The following is an 18,411-nucleotide window of genomic DNA, read 5'->3' as shown; positions in this document are numbered from 1 at the left end:
TTCTTCAATCTGTCAGTGATACTTGCCGTGTATCTGCATGATGGTTCTTCCTCCATCTCCTCTTCATCATTCTCAGGTTTCTGCTGCCTGAGGTATTCACTTAGCTGTTCGTCATTGGGGGCCATCTTCCTGATGTACTCCTGGATCTTTGTTTCATCGTGGACAGTGGTTCTGACACTCACTAGTCCTCTGGCCTCCCTTGTTCTACTTAGTGTACAGTCTCAGGGTGCTGGATTTGGGGTGAAACCCTCCATGCATTGTGAGGTGCTTCCTTGTCTTGATATCAGTGGCCTCTATCTCCTCCTTTATGCCACAAAGAATTAAGGCAGTTCAACCCAGTAGTAGCAAGGTGTACCTAATAAAGTGGCCGTTGAGTGTATGTATACAATATACACTGTATAAGTGCCTTTTATGCACGATTCCAATCAAACATGCTTAACAAAGAAATTATAAAAAGAAAGAGTAGATAGAAGAAATTTGTCTGCATGTGAAAGGTCACTAATCCCACTAATCCTAGATGTAGCAAATCCTCCTAATGCAGAGACACACATATACAAAACAATATCACTCACACACACATACAAACACACACACACACACAGCGCCCAGTCAAGGACATCGGTAAGGAGAATATGAAAACACATTTGAGCGCTTCTTAAATCACCACACCCTGACATCCATTTTTGAGCTCCCTCACACACACACACACACACACACACACACACACACACACACACACACACACACACACACACGCACACACCAAATATGTAGTTGACCATGGTGTCTCCCCACTGGTCCATTAGACTCCCATGCAGATGATATCATCTCTAGTCGGCATGCAGGAAAGCAGGCAGGAATGGAAGGAGGGAGGGGAGGTTTCATAGCACTGCTGGAGACTGTCTGAGGGGGAGAGTTATCTTGAAAGCAAAGAGCCATGGATGAGTGGAGCAGAATGATGGATGGTGAAGGTAAGGAACACACACAAGCACCCACCAACACACACAGACAGACACACACACATATAGCTTCCCATGTGTTTTTGCTAAACTCGTGGGGCATGATTTCCTTGTCTTGTAATGATTTCTAAATAGGGCCTCATTGCCCTGGGATATATTTAATTGCCACACACCGGCTGGTGATGCTAATGGGCACTGACAAAAAGAGAGCAAGCAGCAGAGGGAGGGAGAGAGAAGCTAGTTACACTTGTTTTGAAGTAACTTTGACTTAGCAAGGGCACGAGCGACTGCCACTCAGTGGTCAGCATTACACATCCGTTTGTCTATGACGTTTTTTGGGAGGAGGGATTTATTGTAGTTACTGGAAGCGGCTGCTGTCACGTCTGCTCGCTCACCCACACCGCCCTCTCACACACGTGTTCTCCTCCATACCAAGCTATCGTGTTCTTCCTGCACTGTGTTGCCAGATTCCCTCACAATAACGAGCTTTTGTGTGCGTGTGGGTTGCTTATTGGGTGTGTGTATTCATGTGTGTGCATGCCCATGTGTGTTTGTGTATGTATCTATGATAATCTACTGTAGTATTTCATTGGGTGTCATCACTACCCAGTGAGATCCAGCCTCAGGGAGAGGACAACAGTTTTTTTTACTCCCTCTTACTGTCACTTTACACAATGGATGATGTATTCTTCACAAATACACACACACTGGCACATACAGGGGGCACACACATGCATGCATACACAGACGGCATTTGTACACACACACAAGCACACATGGTCATGCTCTGGTGGGGCGTGTGTGTGGGTATTTGTATTACATACAGCTGCTTTTAGAATCAGTGTGTGAGCGCCGCAGTGACCAGCTCCCAACAAACAAACAGGAGAGTAACATCTACATACTTCGTGGCTGGGGGTGATTTCATAATACATTTAAAAATAGCTTATTATGGTGGTTTGTATGAGTGAGCAAATCTCTGAATGTGTGTCTATGTGTTTGTGTACGTTGGAATGTGTGTGTATGTGTGTGTATGTTTGGGAAGCTTCCCTTCCTGTATTAGGATAAATAGCCTTGTCTATCATGTAAGGCTGTGTCTGGCAAACAGATTCCCCTCACGTCAAGCCAGATGAACACAAATGAGTTCCCCAGAGGAGACATTTCTGGGGGAAGAGTGTCCCTGTGACACTTATCGTGAAGGACATCTTACGGTAAAGAGGAGGTGTGGGTGACAGCCAACCTCGTATTCAAACACAGAGAGAGCTCAGAACGACATAAACATACAGGCCTATACACTGAACTTAAAGGCACTGCATCAACAACATGGAAATTAATCTTGATACTGTGATGTAAAAAATGCAGAAGAGCATTAGATAACCACTGGTTGCTATGGCACTTTAGTATCATTTCACCTCGGAGGTGACAGGTTCCCTGCACACTAAATCACTGTGCCAAGAGGTAATTATACCGCCACTGTAAATCTTCTTGATGGCTCGGCAAGTTAGATCATCTTCTCACATGCCTGCATGCACACATACAGTCAGGGATGCAAATGTGCTTTGTGACGTGCATGCTCACACAGAAGCACTTACAAACCGCAGAATAACCGCTGTGGGTTCAGGTGGCCAGTTGTTTACCACATGGGTCACAGTGTCGTACTTTCCGTGCACGATTGCATCATAAATGGACCACATGCACTCAAAACCACCACCCATACAGTAACTCACATGTTTAGAAATTAATTAGAACATATCACTATCTATATATCCAAATTGTCTCTATTGTTTCCCAATTGCTTAAGTGGATGAGTCTTTTAGACCATCACAGCATGCCAGAGCTCTTCTTTATATCTTTAAGATTAGCAGCTTGTTAAATGAGGTCCCAAAACCCATTCACATGAGTCATTTATTTCAAAGTGACTCAGTGGACGTTTGCAACAAGATGCACCAAATGGATCAATACATATAATTGTGAATTAAAAGCTGGGTACATTATGAGCTCAAATAAGTACCTACTATGAAACACCACCATAAATAAATATTATTTTAGCTTCTTCCCAGCTTCAGATCCCTTCCATCAGTCTGACAGTTTTGGACAGCTGCACCAGGGTAATGCAATTTTATGCTGGTACACTTATCAATTGTTAGTTTCTTGGTGTGTGGTGCACCAACAAGCGTAGCAATGCACAACAAAGTCAGGGAGAAAGAAGACTGCTAGCTAGCAAACATAGATGTAACCAACATGGGTTTAGAAAAAAAAAATCGGCCTTACAAATGTTTTATGAGGATGGAAAATGCATTTAACAGTTTTGTTAGACCTCAAGATTACACACAAAATATTTTGGTAAGAACAATTGAATGTAAACATAACTGTGTGTGTTGACAAAAAATGTCCACATGATAACAATGGCCCTGTTTACACCTGGCATTAACATGCAGTTGGGTGATCTGATCACAAGTGGACAACTTTAAGTACAGGTGTGAATGCACCCAAGACGCATTGAGATCCGATGCAGCAGTTAGCAGTTACTTTAGCAACAAGTAAAGCTATCTGTCCATCAGGAAACTTCGTAAATCACTGAGACTACTTGCAGAGTAGTCGGAGGACATCAGAGGGAAAACCAGAAATATTTTCTCCATAAAATATGCTCCAGTTTCACCAAAATCATTGAATATAGTTATAAAGTTGTGTTATATGAAGGAAGAGGTTAAGCGCGCTTCAACCGACTCACAAGGAATGAAACATGTCCGGTGCTTTCAGAGTAGGGCAATCTTGTATTGTGAATTTTTATTTTTTTTACTCTGACGGTTGAAACATAAGTCATTTAATAAAGTTTGTTGCCTCAAGTCCGTGTGCTCCAGTAAACTTTGGATTTTACCACTGAAGTCTCTCCTAATAAGGAGTTATAAAGTTGTGTTTTTGTATAGTAATCAGTGAGGCCCGGACCCCAGAAACACTATGCTCTGGCGGCGTCTATTTTTTTCCAACCTAATTCTTGTCTTTGATTAACAGTAATGGTGCCCACAGCCACGTGAGCTCCACATGCTTCACTGTGTGGCATCTGCAAAACTACAGCGTACCACGGATTTACAAAGCCTTTCAGTGAACATATACACATGTGATGTCTCTTTAAAAGCAACATTGGAGTCATTTTTGATGCCTTTAATGCAGATGAGACAGAACTTTAAAGGCACTTGTTTTGGTAAGTTAAATCAGCCAAAAGTTCATTGTCCATAAATTCAGCCTGTTGATGACTCCTAGTTTGTGGCCTGCAGTGAAATAAAATGATCTTTTCATACAGGTGAGCCATCACTCAGTTCTTACAAATAGTTGCCTAAATCAGATGCTTTGCTCTAAACTGCATGTCAACGCTTTGTTCACACAAAATGTCATTGTTGCCAAAACAACAATGCAGGGAAAAAGGGAAGTTTAGAGTGACATGTGAGCGGGAGGAGATGAAGTGAAGCGAGGCACGAGTGGGCCGAATTAGCTAACCTCTAGAGACCCCACTCGTGCCTAACCACCGTGGGAGATTGTGTGCATTTGTGTGTGTGTGGGAGAGAGAGAGTGTGAGTGCATATGATGTGTGTGTGAATGAATGGATGACAAAAAGCCTCAGAGCTACAGACTATCTCAGAAGGCTCATGCAGCTCTGCTCATGCAGGGGTTTGTGTTTCAGTGTGCAGTGTGGCACAAACATATATTTTTTTAAAAAATCGCAGTGACTGATATTCAAACAAAATGTCAAACTTGTCACAGAGATTTGCATGGTTGGAGTTTGAAATTGCAATATTTTTAAATCATCACGCAACCGGAACTTCAGCAAACACACGCTACTACACACACACACACACACACACACACACACACACACACACACGAACACACATGAAAACACAGGCCTGCGGGGATTGTATCACATGACCCTGGGCACAGCTGCACAAAAGGATGCCTGTCTATTTTCTGCAGTTAATCGATCACATGAAGCCACTGGAGCTTGACTAGGAGTCACTGGGCCAGAGTGATATAGACCGTGTGAGTGTGTGTGTCTATGTGTGTGTAGTGCGGTAATACATCTCTGTACTCCATTATAATCGAATTGCTCTACGACCACTGTAGAGCTGCATGAGCCTTCTGAGATAGTCTGTAGCTCTGAGGCCTTTTGTCATCCATTCATTCACACACACATCATATGCACTCACACTCTCTCTCTCTCCCACACACACACACAAATGCACACAATCTCCCACGGTGGTTAGGCACGAGTGGGGTCTCTAGAGGTTAGCTAATTTGGCCCACTCGTGCCTCGCTTCACTTCATCTCCTCCCGCTCACATGTCACTCCAAACTTCCGCTCTTTTTCTAAAATATCCTGCTCACAAATCTATTCTGCCTTCGCTGCCGCTCTCCTCTTAACATCATACAACTTTCATTAGGTGCAGACAGAGTGATGAACCTAATTCAGAGCCAAGCTTTTGCCCTTATCCCATCCCCTTTACCAGTTAAATCCCCAGGGATCTGAAAAGGGTTTGGAGCAGGGGAATGATTATTATACTTTATGTACTGCTGCTGTAGTCTACATAAAAAATCCCCCTCTCACCCCCCGTGAGGTGGTATGTGTCATGCTCAAGCTGAGGTCCACTACTAGAGGTCTGGGAGTTTGAGGGTCCTGCGCAGTATCTTAGCTATTCCTAGGATTGCACTCTTCTGGACAGAGACTTCAGATGTTGTACCTAGAATCTGCTGGAGCCACTCTCCCAGTTTGGGGGTCACAGCCCCCAGTGCTCCGATTACCACTGGCACCACTAATGCAATTAACTCCCCACATTTTACTGCTTTTACTCTCCACATCTTTTCTAGCTCCTCTTTCAGCCCTTGATATTTTTCAAGCTCCTCATGTTCCTACTTCTTGATGTTGCTGTTGCTTGGCATATATATATATATATATATATATATATATATATATATATATATATATATATATATATATATATATATATATATATATATATATATAATTTAACAAAGTTGACAAGTGACACACTTGTAGATTATTTACTACCATGTATTTCTATAGAATATGAAGGAAATATAGTCCAGGACTTTAATTGGAGAATGAATACTATCCTGTTTCAAATTTGAGCAAATTATGTGCAAGCCATTTTGTGTTGAAACAAAGATCTGCAGTATCACAGTTTTGACTGAACTACACTCTAACTGAATCTCTTTGTATTTGTTCACAATTCTGTCTTGTTGACTGCATGTTGAATACTCTATGTGCAGATGGTTGCTGTGGGAAGTAAAATAAAACAGTAAGTACTAGAAATATGTGGTACAGTAGAACCTGTAGGTATCAAGTGAGCATGTCTAAACTGCAAATGTATTTGCAATCTACAAGAAAAAAAAACAGAATTTTCCTAGTGAGGTGTTGCCAGTGCACAATGCAACAGGACAAAGAGGTATATTTATTGGGAGGTACACACTATCATTTGTCCTATATTTTTGATTTATGACATTTTTAATAGCATCAACAGGAAGTTGGCCTGTGTTGCGGATGCTTCTGAAATATGACCAAGGCCAGACAGTGCACTATATACTAATACATACTGATCTGCAGAGATCTGTTGAGAAAATGGGATATAAATGACAAGGTGTGTGTGTGTGTGTGTGTGTGTGTGTGTGTGTGTGTGTGTGTAGGGGCCTCTGCTGGAGCATAAAGGGGCTCAGTGCTCTCAGGGAGAGAGAGCCATAGCTCATGAGCACAGAATACTAATCCTGTTGCCACATTCACCCTGAGCAGACAGTCCTACACACACACACACACACACAGTTTTGCTTCATTCATTTTAGGAAAAATCACAGCAATTGTATTGCACAACACGCAATTACTCTTTGTCATCAACAGTGGCATGTGTGCATTTTTCACTGTGTGTGTTGGTAGAGTTAAGGGTTATTTAAACACCTGTATGTGCTGTACACCAGCACAGTGTGAAAATAAACACCTCTCCTCTCTCACCCATGCTGCTAAAGACACACACAAAAAACACACACACTTCTCTCTGCTCTAATTACCAGGAAGCAGATAGTATTCCATGAGGAGGGGATGAGCTGTCTGTGTGTGTGTGTGTGTGTGTGTGTGTGAGTGTTTGTAAGTGACGGACCACTGGCTCCTGCTCAATGCGAGGGTGATCTGGTCCCAAGAGTCCCAGCCAAATCCCAGCCCTCTCTCTAGGTTTCTTTCTATCCCCCCTCTCTATCTTTGTCTCTCTCTATGCCTCCCACCTTTCACGCATAAAATATAATCCACACCCTATATCTGTGCTAAGGTGAAATGCCAATGATTGCAGTGGAAGTGCTGTGTGTGTTTGTACAGGGAGCATGCCATAGAGAGGTGTGGTATGTATGTCAATGGGCCGTATACCGCACAGCTAGACAGGACCAGGAACAGGAAATCTTACTCATAGTGATTTAGATGGCAATATTTTAAATATGCAGACTTCTCGCAAAGTGAATTATTTGTAACTGTAATATGACATATAGGCAGGGATGTAATCGAGCATAATGTAATAGAAATGCATGGATGCAATTTTTTCACATTTTATAGAAGTGTTTTATTATGTAGATTGGGGTGATATTCACAAAACCTGGTATCGGGCTATTATAAAAATTAAAACAATTCAAGTCTTTCTTGCTGATAAATGGCCCCCTGTTGCTTACTGTAAGTAAGTAAAAAAAAAAGAAATTAGAATAAAGACAAATAAAAACACTGCAGTCAAAAACAAGTCTGGCTGACTTGAACTACTGCATCTGAAACACTGCTGGTGGACATTACAACCTTTACCCGAATGTCTCTCTGTGACTACACAGAGCTAGATTGCAAATGTATTGGAGGGAGTGGACATTGGTTTCATCCACTTAATTCTTGACTCTTTAGGTTCCACCTAGAAGAATCAATGTGTCCTCATAATTAAACAACAGAATAGGTATTTTGCCAATGATTCCCAAAACAACATATATGACTGTTGGAGAGCACCAGCAACAGGCGTACCGGATGTTTGTTGTTATGGTAACAATAATAAACACGTGGTTGCAGTTTGGTTAGATTTAGGTACCAAAAGTACTTGGTTATGTTAGAAAAAGAGCATGGTTTGGGTTAAAAATAAATACATTAGTTACGTAAGATAAGATAAGATTACATACATAAGTTAAGTTATGTCACGTAAGTAAAGTTGCGTCACTTGTGTATGTAAGCATGAAGTGGCATGAAGCAGAAAAATTGTTACCTGCATAGAATAATAACAGAACTAATAGAACGACAACTAATTCATTTTTTATTGTTTGGATGCGACTGTAAAAGACACCTGCCACATAGAAATAAATATTTTTGGAAGAGATGGTATAGAGAATGTATACGGATTCTGTCCATTTTTAAAAGCCAGTGACACTAAGGTAGCTTAACCTGGTTCGTTATAATTCAAATAATTACATTTTTTAAATAAATAATTTTTGTGTATAGGCTAAACATGTTGTCAGTCACTGGATAAAACAGAAATCTGATATTTCAACATGGTTTAAAAGTTAAACTGCGGTACTAATACCTAATACTACATATCATACCATGATTAGCAAAACCTAAGAGTGGAAACATACCAACATACAGCCCCTCAGACAAACTTTAGAGGGAAGCTTCCACTTCCAGCCACAAGTTAATGTGTGCAAGCCACAGGGACAAGGACAGCAATGAGGGTTTGCAGCATGATGGATGAGGCAACACATAGAGGATGGTGTAATTTTCTCATGAATGATTGAGAACAATGATGTTAACTCCATACTCTATGTAAAGATATTCCTTGCTCAAATGAGAGGTCTATATGTCTTTACAACCCATAACAACTGATAACATTAAGAGGCCTGTACTAACACAATAAGATTAATCTGATGTGATGAGTGCAATTTTCAGATTAGTTAAAAAGCTACTGTTGAATGGGGCGGAAGTGATGAGGTGACACAATAAGGAGCTCCATATATTGGTCCAGATGCTTGATCCTTCTTGATCCATCCATACTGTAAAACTACGTGTATAAATTATGTTTATCTCGAAGATCACACTAAATAATAGTAAAGAAAAAAGTAGTTTATAACCTATTGGATAAATACTTGATAAAGGCCACATTTGGTTTCATCAGCATCACATCACTGTACTTCTTCTTCTGTACTTTTTGAGCATTTGTCTTGCTGTACATATGCTAATATACGTAGGATGCCCAAGGGACCAATGTTGGGTCTATTTTTAATGAAATGATAAACATGCTTGTTGCTTTGGTGATATACTGTACTCTGTTACTATTAGGGCTGTAATGGTTCGTGTGTTCGTGCCGAACCCTCACGGTATGGGGTTCACGGTCTGGTGTTCACGGTCTGGTGCACACAGCCGCACGTCCATCATACAAGATGCACTTAATGTGGAACTAAAGTTCACAAGCATAAGTTCTGCCCAGAAACTTTTAGCCGTACGCCGCATGTGCTGAGGTAAGCACAACAAGCTCATTGGCATGCCAGTCAGTCACACTACGCCTGGATTCAGACAGAATCAGGCGCTGCGACCACACAGGTTTCAGTGATATGTCAGGATGACTGCGGAGCAGTTTGACCGGTCTGATAACCAGATTGGCCATCGTAGTGTGACGTTGGGTTGCATTTCTCCAAAAGTTGAGTCTGTTTCAACTTTTCTGCCGCAGGTCGCTGAGTTTTTTCCGGCACCCCCTGTGGGCCTCACTGCCACAGCCTAAACACACTGAATGGGGGGACTGGATATTTTCGCTGCACAGCTGTGCTTTGAACTAAATGCTAAAAATTTTAGTGTACCGTGTTAGCATGCTTACATTTGCTAATTAGCTCTGATCATGAACTACAGATGAGGCTGATGGGAAAGTCATTAGTTTAGCAGATATTTGGTTATAAATCAAACTGTTGGACAAATTTAAATGTTGACCTGATGAAGGCACTAGGTTAAGTCAGGGTATCATTAAAGTGATTTCAAGTGGAATGGAAGAATGTCTGTACCAAATTTTGGCAAGGCATCCAATAGTTGTCAGGACATTTCACTCAAAACTTGCCAATCCATCCAGTAGATGTTGGGATTCATGAATGTCATGAATATCGGTACAAAATGCTGGATATTTAGCTATATAGCTGGTGTATGGCTAGTATATATTAGCTGGTGGTATATCGCTCTCAATTTCTTTGTGTGCAGTGGTGTACTGGCCATATGGCATAGTGGGACAAATCCCTAAAATCCATAAAGTTTTTACTGGCCTTCCGGCCCTGTCTGTCTCTTGAGGCTTGTTGATCACCAACGATCACCGCACAATGCATGCCGTTTAGATTTGTGTCCGACTTGATCCTGACTTGCACTGATGGCTACTGAAAACTGTCTGACTTGACTGGAGCTTTTTGTCATCACCTCCTGTTGCTGACGCCTGATCTTGTCCACTTTCCAGGCGAGACGCAGTTCATCTCGAACAAGCCTTTTGTTGGCCCTCTCTGTGTACCTGTCATTCAGGTTGCGCATGAGAGCGTGCTGCGTGCGTGTTCCAGGACTAGGCTCACTGGCCAATCACAACCAAGTTAATTAAACTTGTGCTTATGTCATAGGCTCCATAGCCAACTTCGACGCTACTGTTGCGGCTGTAAAACAGTGGATACATTGTTTTGAGCATAACAACCCCCCGCGAAATGACTCGTTTCACTATCAAAATTTGATCCATTCGGTCTGATAACATTTGGAAAGTCTAGAAGAGCCGCACAATTGAATTATTTTATCCCCATTCAAATTAGCATAGGGCTAAACCAGATGTTAGCCGGCGAAAGTCTCTGGTGTGCATGTTTTGTTCATAGAGCATGTGCATTAACATTCTGCAAAAGTAACGCGCAGCAGTGACATGGCCAACAAGTAGGATGGACAAGAAAATGGAGAGGAGGAAAAAATTTGAGAAAAAAGGAAGCAGGCATTAGAGGCACATGTAAAAAATACTGTTTGGGCATCAGCATTCTCAAGTGGCCAGCAACAGTAACACTATTTTCAAGGAGCAGACTGAAGCGGTACTATGGACATTAAATTGTTTATCACATTTTGTGCCATGTTTTAAGGTAAATAAAACTCCAGAAATTGTTAATGTTAGTTATTTTATTATTTTTCATAGAAAATAAAACAGCATAAATCTTACATTCATACTAATTCTTACTTACTGACAACAAATGAAAGATGTCCTAAAATCAATACAATGATGATGTTCTAAAATAAAAACATAACATATATAATTACATTAAATTAACTCCCCACCCCAACTGCCTTTCGTATATACTATATTCAGTCAACCTTCACCGACCGGACCCGAAGACAAACAGCAACAGAATTAAGAATGTGAGGAATATGTGGACACAATAATTTGCGTAGTGCTTGGAGCTCATCCCATAATACAAAACAGATACAGTCAGGCAGAGGAGTTTGGTGGAAAATCAACCACCAGCTGAATTTCTTGGTTTTCTTTTGGGCTGAAGAAAAAACAAGGTTTTTGTAGCTAGTTGGAGGGAAAATATTACCATGGTGAGAAGTAAATTTGTGAAAATGAGAAGGTGATACACAGCGGTATATTTGTTTTTGCTTCAAACACATTCCATGTCAGTTATGATGTGCGTCTGTTAGGGCTGTTGGGGGGTGTTGATTGACAGGAGAACCAGGGGTTTTGGATTTTTTCTTTTTAGCAGACTTGACATTCAGTCACACAATATCTCAGGAGGTCAAAAACGGAATGTTTGTGTGCATGTTTGTGTGATTATATGTAGCTTCTAAGACATGAGCAAGGAAGAATTTGTCCATAATGCTCTAGTGCAGGAATGTGCTGCATGTTGGCCTTTGTGTTGATCTATGTATTTATGCACTGCAGGCAAGTGCAGTGCTTTAGAATTAACATGACTCTTCTCTGTCATAGTAGCTGAGTGCAACTCTAAAATTAAAATGTGCAATAAAAGTGCACTGAGGCAGCTTTTTTCTGGTACCTGTGAATGTTCTTTACTGTTGTGACTGAGATGCTCCTTCGCCCAGGTGTCTTGCATGTAAACAATATGTCAGGCCTTCCTTGGTCCATAGTGCACTGATCCATTTACCTGTATTGTACTTTACTGTGTCTCGAACCTGTCAGGTCACAGAGGTGTTTGAAGGGTGTTTTTGTGTATTTTGTGTAATAAACCTATATGGCGTGAGACTGGCAGCTGGTCCAATACAAAGGAGTTTTGCTTTACAACTTCTTTAATGCTTCAGAGTGATGTAGTAGAAAAAGATACATGTACACACACGTATGTATGCGATGCCCTTCCATGCTAAATGAAAACAGGATTAGATACCTTCTACAGTAAAAAAGTAGCAAAGAAATAGCAAACTTGTTTTATATAGCATAATTCAGCTTGCATTGCCCCTTAATACCCAATTTATATGGAAATGAGACAATATTTGTTTAACTGTGTATTACATAGATATGTAGTTCAAATCTGTTCAGTGTCATGAAGTAATAAATTCATAGATTTGATAGACAAAGACAGAGGACCTCTCTTGCTAAAATTAAAAATATACATATGGATTGAAAATATAATGTCACAGTACAGACTCCACAGAACAGATCTTCATTAAGATGTGTACTGTAAAAAATGATCTCTTTCTCCTATAACTGGGAGGATGAAGGACAAACAGGTGTACCCTAAATACCCTTAATTATTGACAAATTCCACCGGCACTGAGAAATTATGTCTCTACAGGTCACCTAATGACATGCAAAGTATAATTTGGTCACTGCACCTGTCATACCCATACTAAAGAGTCAGTATCCTCAAGAAATCCCTTCCTCCGCTTCAGGCAGAGACCTGCAGAGGGTTTTACCGATAGTGAAGGTCAGTCAGTATAACAGACTATTGTCCATCGTGGCCACAATCCCAATAGGAATATAAAAACTGTGCTCAGAATTGTCCACAAAAAAGTTTTTGTTTTTTTTACCTTCCAGTTTTCAGGCAAAGTTCATTTTTTGCTAATTGCTATTTGTATAAATGAATTATGTATAATTAAAATCTACAGAAAACAAAAGACTACCCTGGTGCAATGATCTAAATATTGATATTTCAGAGAAAGAAAGACTGGGGTGATAGAAAGCATTAATGCTCAGACTATTATTCTACATTTTGGACTAATTATTCTGATTAACCTCCTCCTCCGCCCATGTCTATGTAGCTTTGGTCTCTTTCCTGCTCATTTGAAATGATCAAGATCAAATGTAAAAATGGTTAGTCTCTGTATCGAGCAAAACATTGTATTTCTACTCAAGGAAAAAAGCATGAAGTGCTACCTGTAAATCAACGACTTACTATCTCAAGATGCTCAGCCTCGGAAAAGTAAATGCACTCTGTTAAAGGACATCCACAGACATTTCAGAACATAAGGGCACAATTTATTCAGTACTAACAAACAAGTTTCCAAATCAATATAACAAACCAATATTAAAAAATACTTTTTTGTTGTTGTTGACGGATGGTAGGGGTATGTTTTGTCCTGTTTTTAGGTTTCTGTCATTTTCTGTAAAGTTTTTTTTTTCTATTGGAGGGTCCTAGCCAGAATCAATAGATGTTGTGATTGCATGGCATGTGTCTTAAAACACATATTTCTCGGTTGTGTTGACACAACGCAGACATTTTATCGCATTCTGCATGTATGATGCATCTGGTGTGGGCTAAAGTCATCAGCTGACACTCCGTGATGCGACCAATGTCTGTTCTGCTTTAGACCACTAGACCACAGGGATGCCCTTTGAAAAAATATTTCTGTTTGGCAATCTGCTCAAACGGAGTCTGAAAGTTTTTTTAATTCCAAAATTGTGCACATAATTTTTTTGGGAAATCACCTTTAAAAAATAGGAGTCAATATATGTGTCATTATTTAATGTCAAAAACTACAATACTCTCTAAGTCTATCACTTGGTGAGGTGGAAAAGTAAACAGTTGTCTTATCTGCATTATAAATTAAGAGCTGCAGGAAGGAGTGCAGAGTAAAAACATGAGAAAAAGATTTAGAGAGGGAGACGGGGAGAGACAGAGAGATGAGGGAGGAGAAAGCAAGCATTCAAGCTTTGTTTTCAAGAGTCTCTGACTAGTGTTTGTCTTTTAGTGGATAGAGAGAGGGGAGAGGAAAGAAACAGGATAGAGGCAAGATTCTGGCTCTCACTCTGACAGCGGGATGTTGGGTTTACAGTAATTCTGATATTTTAGGGTAATTAGGACATAGGGGAATTGTTTGGAAGAAAACAGTTTTCCACACACAAAGGCTTGCCCACACTTCTTCAGGCTCTCCGCGGTTCACAGCAGCCTTTATAAGTGGTGAGCGATCCCTCATAGAGTGGCCAGCTGCTAACCAATATTTATGAAACATCAGTGTCTTTGAGGTGAGACGCAGAAACAGAGAAGAGCTTCCAGGCAATTGGCATAAGTTTAGTATCACCCCAACACTTGGCATCAATTTACAGAGGGGCGCAATCCGTTTGGCTTTTGTCTCAAGCAACAGTGCATCAGTCCAAGTCAAACTGGTGAAAGACTCTCTCTTCCTCTATCCTCCTACGCCATGTCTCTTCCTCTGTCCCTCCCTTTCTCCCTCTCTGAGTACATTAGATGATAAAATCCCCCGCTGCTGATTGAATCCAGACTACGATAACCTTCCCGTCAGCAAGGTAAGACTCTCCCTAGGGCTCTCACTATGTGTGTTAGTGTGTTGTTGAAGGCAGGCCACGTCTTGCAATAAGAATAACTGGGTTCTAATTAGTGCTGTTCACTCTGCAAACATGCCTATAATCCACCCAAAGGAAAAGTATATATTATGTAATTCAGTGAACTACAAGACAAACTACAAGGTCTCTCTGTATATCTATGTTCACTTCTACATTAGTCTAATTTAATTACATTAAATTACATACTCAGTGATAAACTGAAAGTATAGAAAGCTTGAGTACAATACTTGTCTCTGTATGGTTAAAACACTTATCTATGCAGCTTACAGGCACACACACACACACAGTCAAACACACACAGATTTATGCAGAAGCGCACATGCATACATATTCCTATGTGTTGTTGTGTAAAGGGTCTGCTTCGTGTTCAATTCATTGATGTATGAATGACCATGTGCACGTTTGTGTGCATGGGTGTCAAATCTGATCTTGTCCTTACATTGTTAACAGATGGTTTCACACACACATACACACAGACACAAATGTGCAGCATGGAAATTGAAGTCCTAGGGGCCACACCTCTTGGCCACATGGGGCAATCTCTAAAATATAGATCAGAAGGCTGAATTTCTGATAGACATTTACAAATCTTTTGATGGAAGGTTTAAAGGGCCCCCTTTGAACTGCTTCGTTTTTTAATTAAAGGCCAACAAACAAAATTCAAATAATAAATTCTCTGTCAAGCAGAGGCATATGACCTCCCTGAGGTGGTATCAAAAGCCAGGATAACAAGGGAAACTCTTCTTGTCTATTTTCTACTGCAAGCTGGGTACACAAGCAAACAAGTTTATGTGATATTGAATGAGCTACCACCGAATTTTGTATTATAGCAAGTTGTGTTACAGAGCAAAAATAATACGCTCTGTGCAGAGAAGTGTGCTCATGTGTAACATAATCCTACCTTGTCGGACATCTCTGGGTGCTATGGCAATTGCTTCATTGGAATGCAGCTCAGTGACGCAGCAGTCATCAGGAACCAGCGAACCATTGCTGAAACTGTGGGGTGTCTCCGGGACCAATGGAATAGGTGGTGCCATGATGTTGTGGTTTGGACAGATACATCCTGTCTGGGTCATCCCACAACCATCTCCGTCAGAAACCTCCTGGTCTCCACTGTGACCTGTACGTAAGCACTCCTCAAACCACCGGCAGAGCACGCCACAGGTAAACTGACTGGAGTTCTCGTTGTTAATGAGTAACACCTCTACCAGTCTCAGCTCCAGCAATTCCTTAGTTACCTGAGGCTCATCTGCAGCTGGATGTCTCGTTAGACAAAGTTGGACAAAGTTCTTATCAAACTGTAGGAAGGAGTACGGTCCATCTGAGTTGGATTCGCTGCCACAAAGATCAATGACTTCCTGATCTCTGGCAGCGGCTGTCTGTAAATGAAGGGGACAGCTTTGATTGGCCAGGTGGTGGTCAAGGGAGAGGAGCATGGGGGAGTGTGTCCGGCAGATGATAGGGTGGCGGGTAAAGCGGAGGTAGAGGGAGTACTTGGTGGGATCTGGGTTTTCCAGGGACCAGGAACAGCCCGGCACCCTGGAGGGAAAAAGCTCCCTTAGGGAGAAAGAGCCATAGAGCACTCCAGCTACAAGGCTGGAGCATGGTGAGGAGATAGGCGAGGGGGACCCTTCTGCCCCGGTGCTGGGGACGCCATCGGCAGCCCCATAGGCAGCCTCAGCCAGGGCAGAGAGAGGAGCTAGAGCGAGGGCAGACACAGCAGCCAGGGCCCCAGCCACAGCCAGGAGAGAGGACAGCACAGACAGACACACCCCACCAGCAGTGTTCATCCTATGACATTCGTCCTGCAGGGGAAGAGAGAAGAGAGGAGGATGGGGGAGAGAAGGGGCTGTACATTAGACACATCAGGAAATATCTTCAAAACGTGACCTGACAAAACCAACATGACATGGACAAAAGGAGAACTTAACAATATTCCTGCTCAAGACCAAAGAATAAAGTCTGGTTGGAAATATTTCTGGACAGACTACTGCCTTGCCTCAGAGCATAACATAACCAGGTTTATGACAGCAGTTCACATGAAGTTCTTCTTCAAACGCGTACACATACATGCACTGTCAAAAACACAAACACATCCCTGCTGGGCTGGATTAAAAGGGTTGATGACTTGGCTGTTGAGACATGCACTGTGGGGCCTGCTCTACCCTTTCCCGCTGATATGTGCACACAAACACACAGCCAAATGCACACACACGCACACACACACACACACACACACAAACACACACACACACACACCATCGCCTGCTGAGCAGCTCCCCCAAGGCTCTGGCAAACTATTACCATCACCAACACAGCGAGGGTCCACCAACAGCCTGATTTTATACAATACACACGCACTGCTGACAAAAAAAAGCATATAGCATACAGTGTTTTAGTATTTTGCTTGAAACTACTTCAATACCCACTATATTTTTGTACGCCCGGTGTGTCTGCTCCATCACCTGAGATTTTCAAGTGGTTCTGCATAAATGCAGTTTGAGGAGGATGTGTGGGAGATGGGAAATGTTTCGCACCACTCTAACACTAACCTTATAGCATGATACCCAGACAACTTTCTCTTAAAAATCACTATGCTCTGAAATTCAACAAATGCCTCACTGCAACACATAACTTTAACAGAGATTAACTTTATACTGTAATATTGCAAATATTTACAAAACTTATTTGTGTACATTGAAAAAAATAATACATTCAGACTACAAAGACTGCAAAGCTACCATAGTTAAAATACAACAGTGACGCTAATACAGTTAATTTAGCTAATTATACATGATCTATTTGGGCTCCAGTTTGTTTATGTCTGGTTTAACTTTTTTAAGAGAGGGCTAACAATATGTTACACAGTTAAACATAGTTATTTAGGCTAATTTGTCATTTGCATTGTGCAACCACTGGGCTAGCAATGTGGGTAACTAATTATGTGTGACTGGCAGCAGTGTACCAGATGGTGATTGAGGAAGTGAGGATGGACTTGATGATGGCAGTGTAGAAGTGCACCATCATTGTCTTTGGCAGGTTGAATTTTTTCAGCTGCTGCAGGAAGTACATCCTCTGTTGGGCTTTCTTGGTGAGGGAGCAGATGTTTGGCTCCCACTTGAGGCCCTGGGTGATGATGGTGCTCAGGAAGTGGAAGGTCTCCACAATGTCAACTGGGGAGTCACACAGGATAATGGGGGCTGTGGGTGTTCTTCCTGTAATCCACAACCATCTCCACTGTCTTGAGAACGTTGAGGTCCAGGTTGTTTTGATTGCACCAGGTCACCAGGTAGGCAGACTCATCCCATCAGAGATGAGCCCAATGAGGGTGGTGTCGTCCGCAAAATTCAGGAGCTTGATGGACTGGTGACTGGAGGTGCAGCTGTTGGTGTACAGGGAGAAGAGCAGAGGGGAAAGAACACAGCCTTGGGGGGAACCGGTGCTGATGGTCCGGGAGTCAGAGACATGTTTCCCCAGCTTCACGTGCTGTCTTTTGACAGACAGGAAGTCTGTGATCCACCTGCTGGTGGAGTCAGGCACACTCAGCTGGGAGAGCTTGTCCTGCAGCAGAGCTGGAATGATATTGTTGAAGGCAGAGCTGAAAACTACAAAAAGGATCCTGGCATAGGTTCCTGA

The 18,411-nt window shown here is 41.8% G+C and overlaps 1 protein-coding gene across 17 annotated transcripts in view; it reads right to left on the bottom strand.

The window, feature by feature from the left end:
- The window catches only part of adgrb2 (adhesion G protein-coupled receptor B2), a 221,784-nt gene that overhangs the window by 139,822 nt on the left and 63,551 nt on the right, over positions 1-18,411 (bottom strand). For all 17 annotated transcript variants that reach the window (XM_044172461.1, XM_044172465.1, XM_044172462.1 and 14 more), the window contains one exon: positions 15,677-16,580. In XM_044172461.1, coding sequence (XP_044028396.1) covers positions 15,677-16,580 — 904 coding nt within the window. The remainder of the gene's footprint in view (positions 1-15,676; positions 16,581-18,411) is intronic.

The sequence above is a fragment of the Siniperca chuatsi genome, linkage group LG17, assembly GCF_020085105.1.
Source record: "Siniperca chuatsi isolate FFG_IHB_CAS linkage group LG17, ASM2008510v1, whole genome shotgun sequence".
Classification (NCBI taxonomy): Eukaryota; Metazoa; Chordata; class Actinopteri; order Centrarchiformes; family Sinipercidae; genus Siniperca; species Siniperca chuatsi.
Note: the sequence above shows the minus strand (reverse complement) of the source record. Positions and strands in the feature narration are given on the sequence as shown.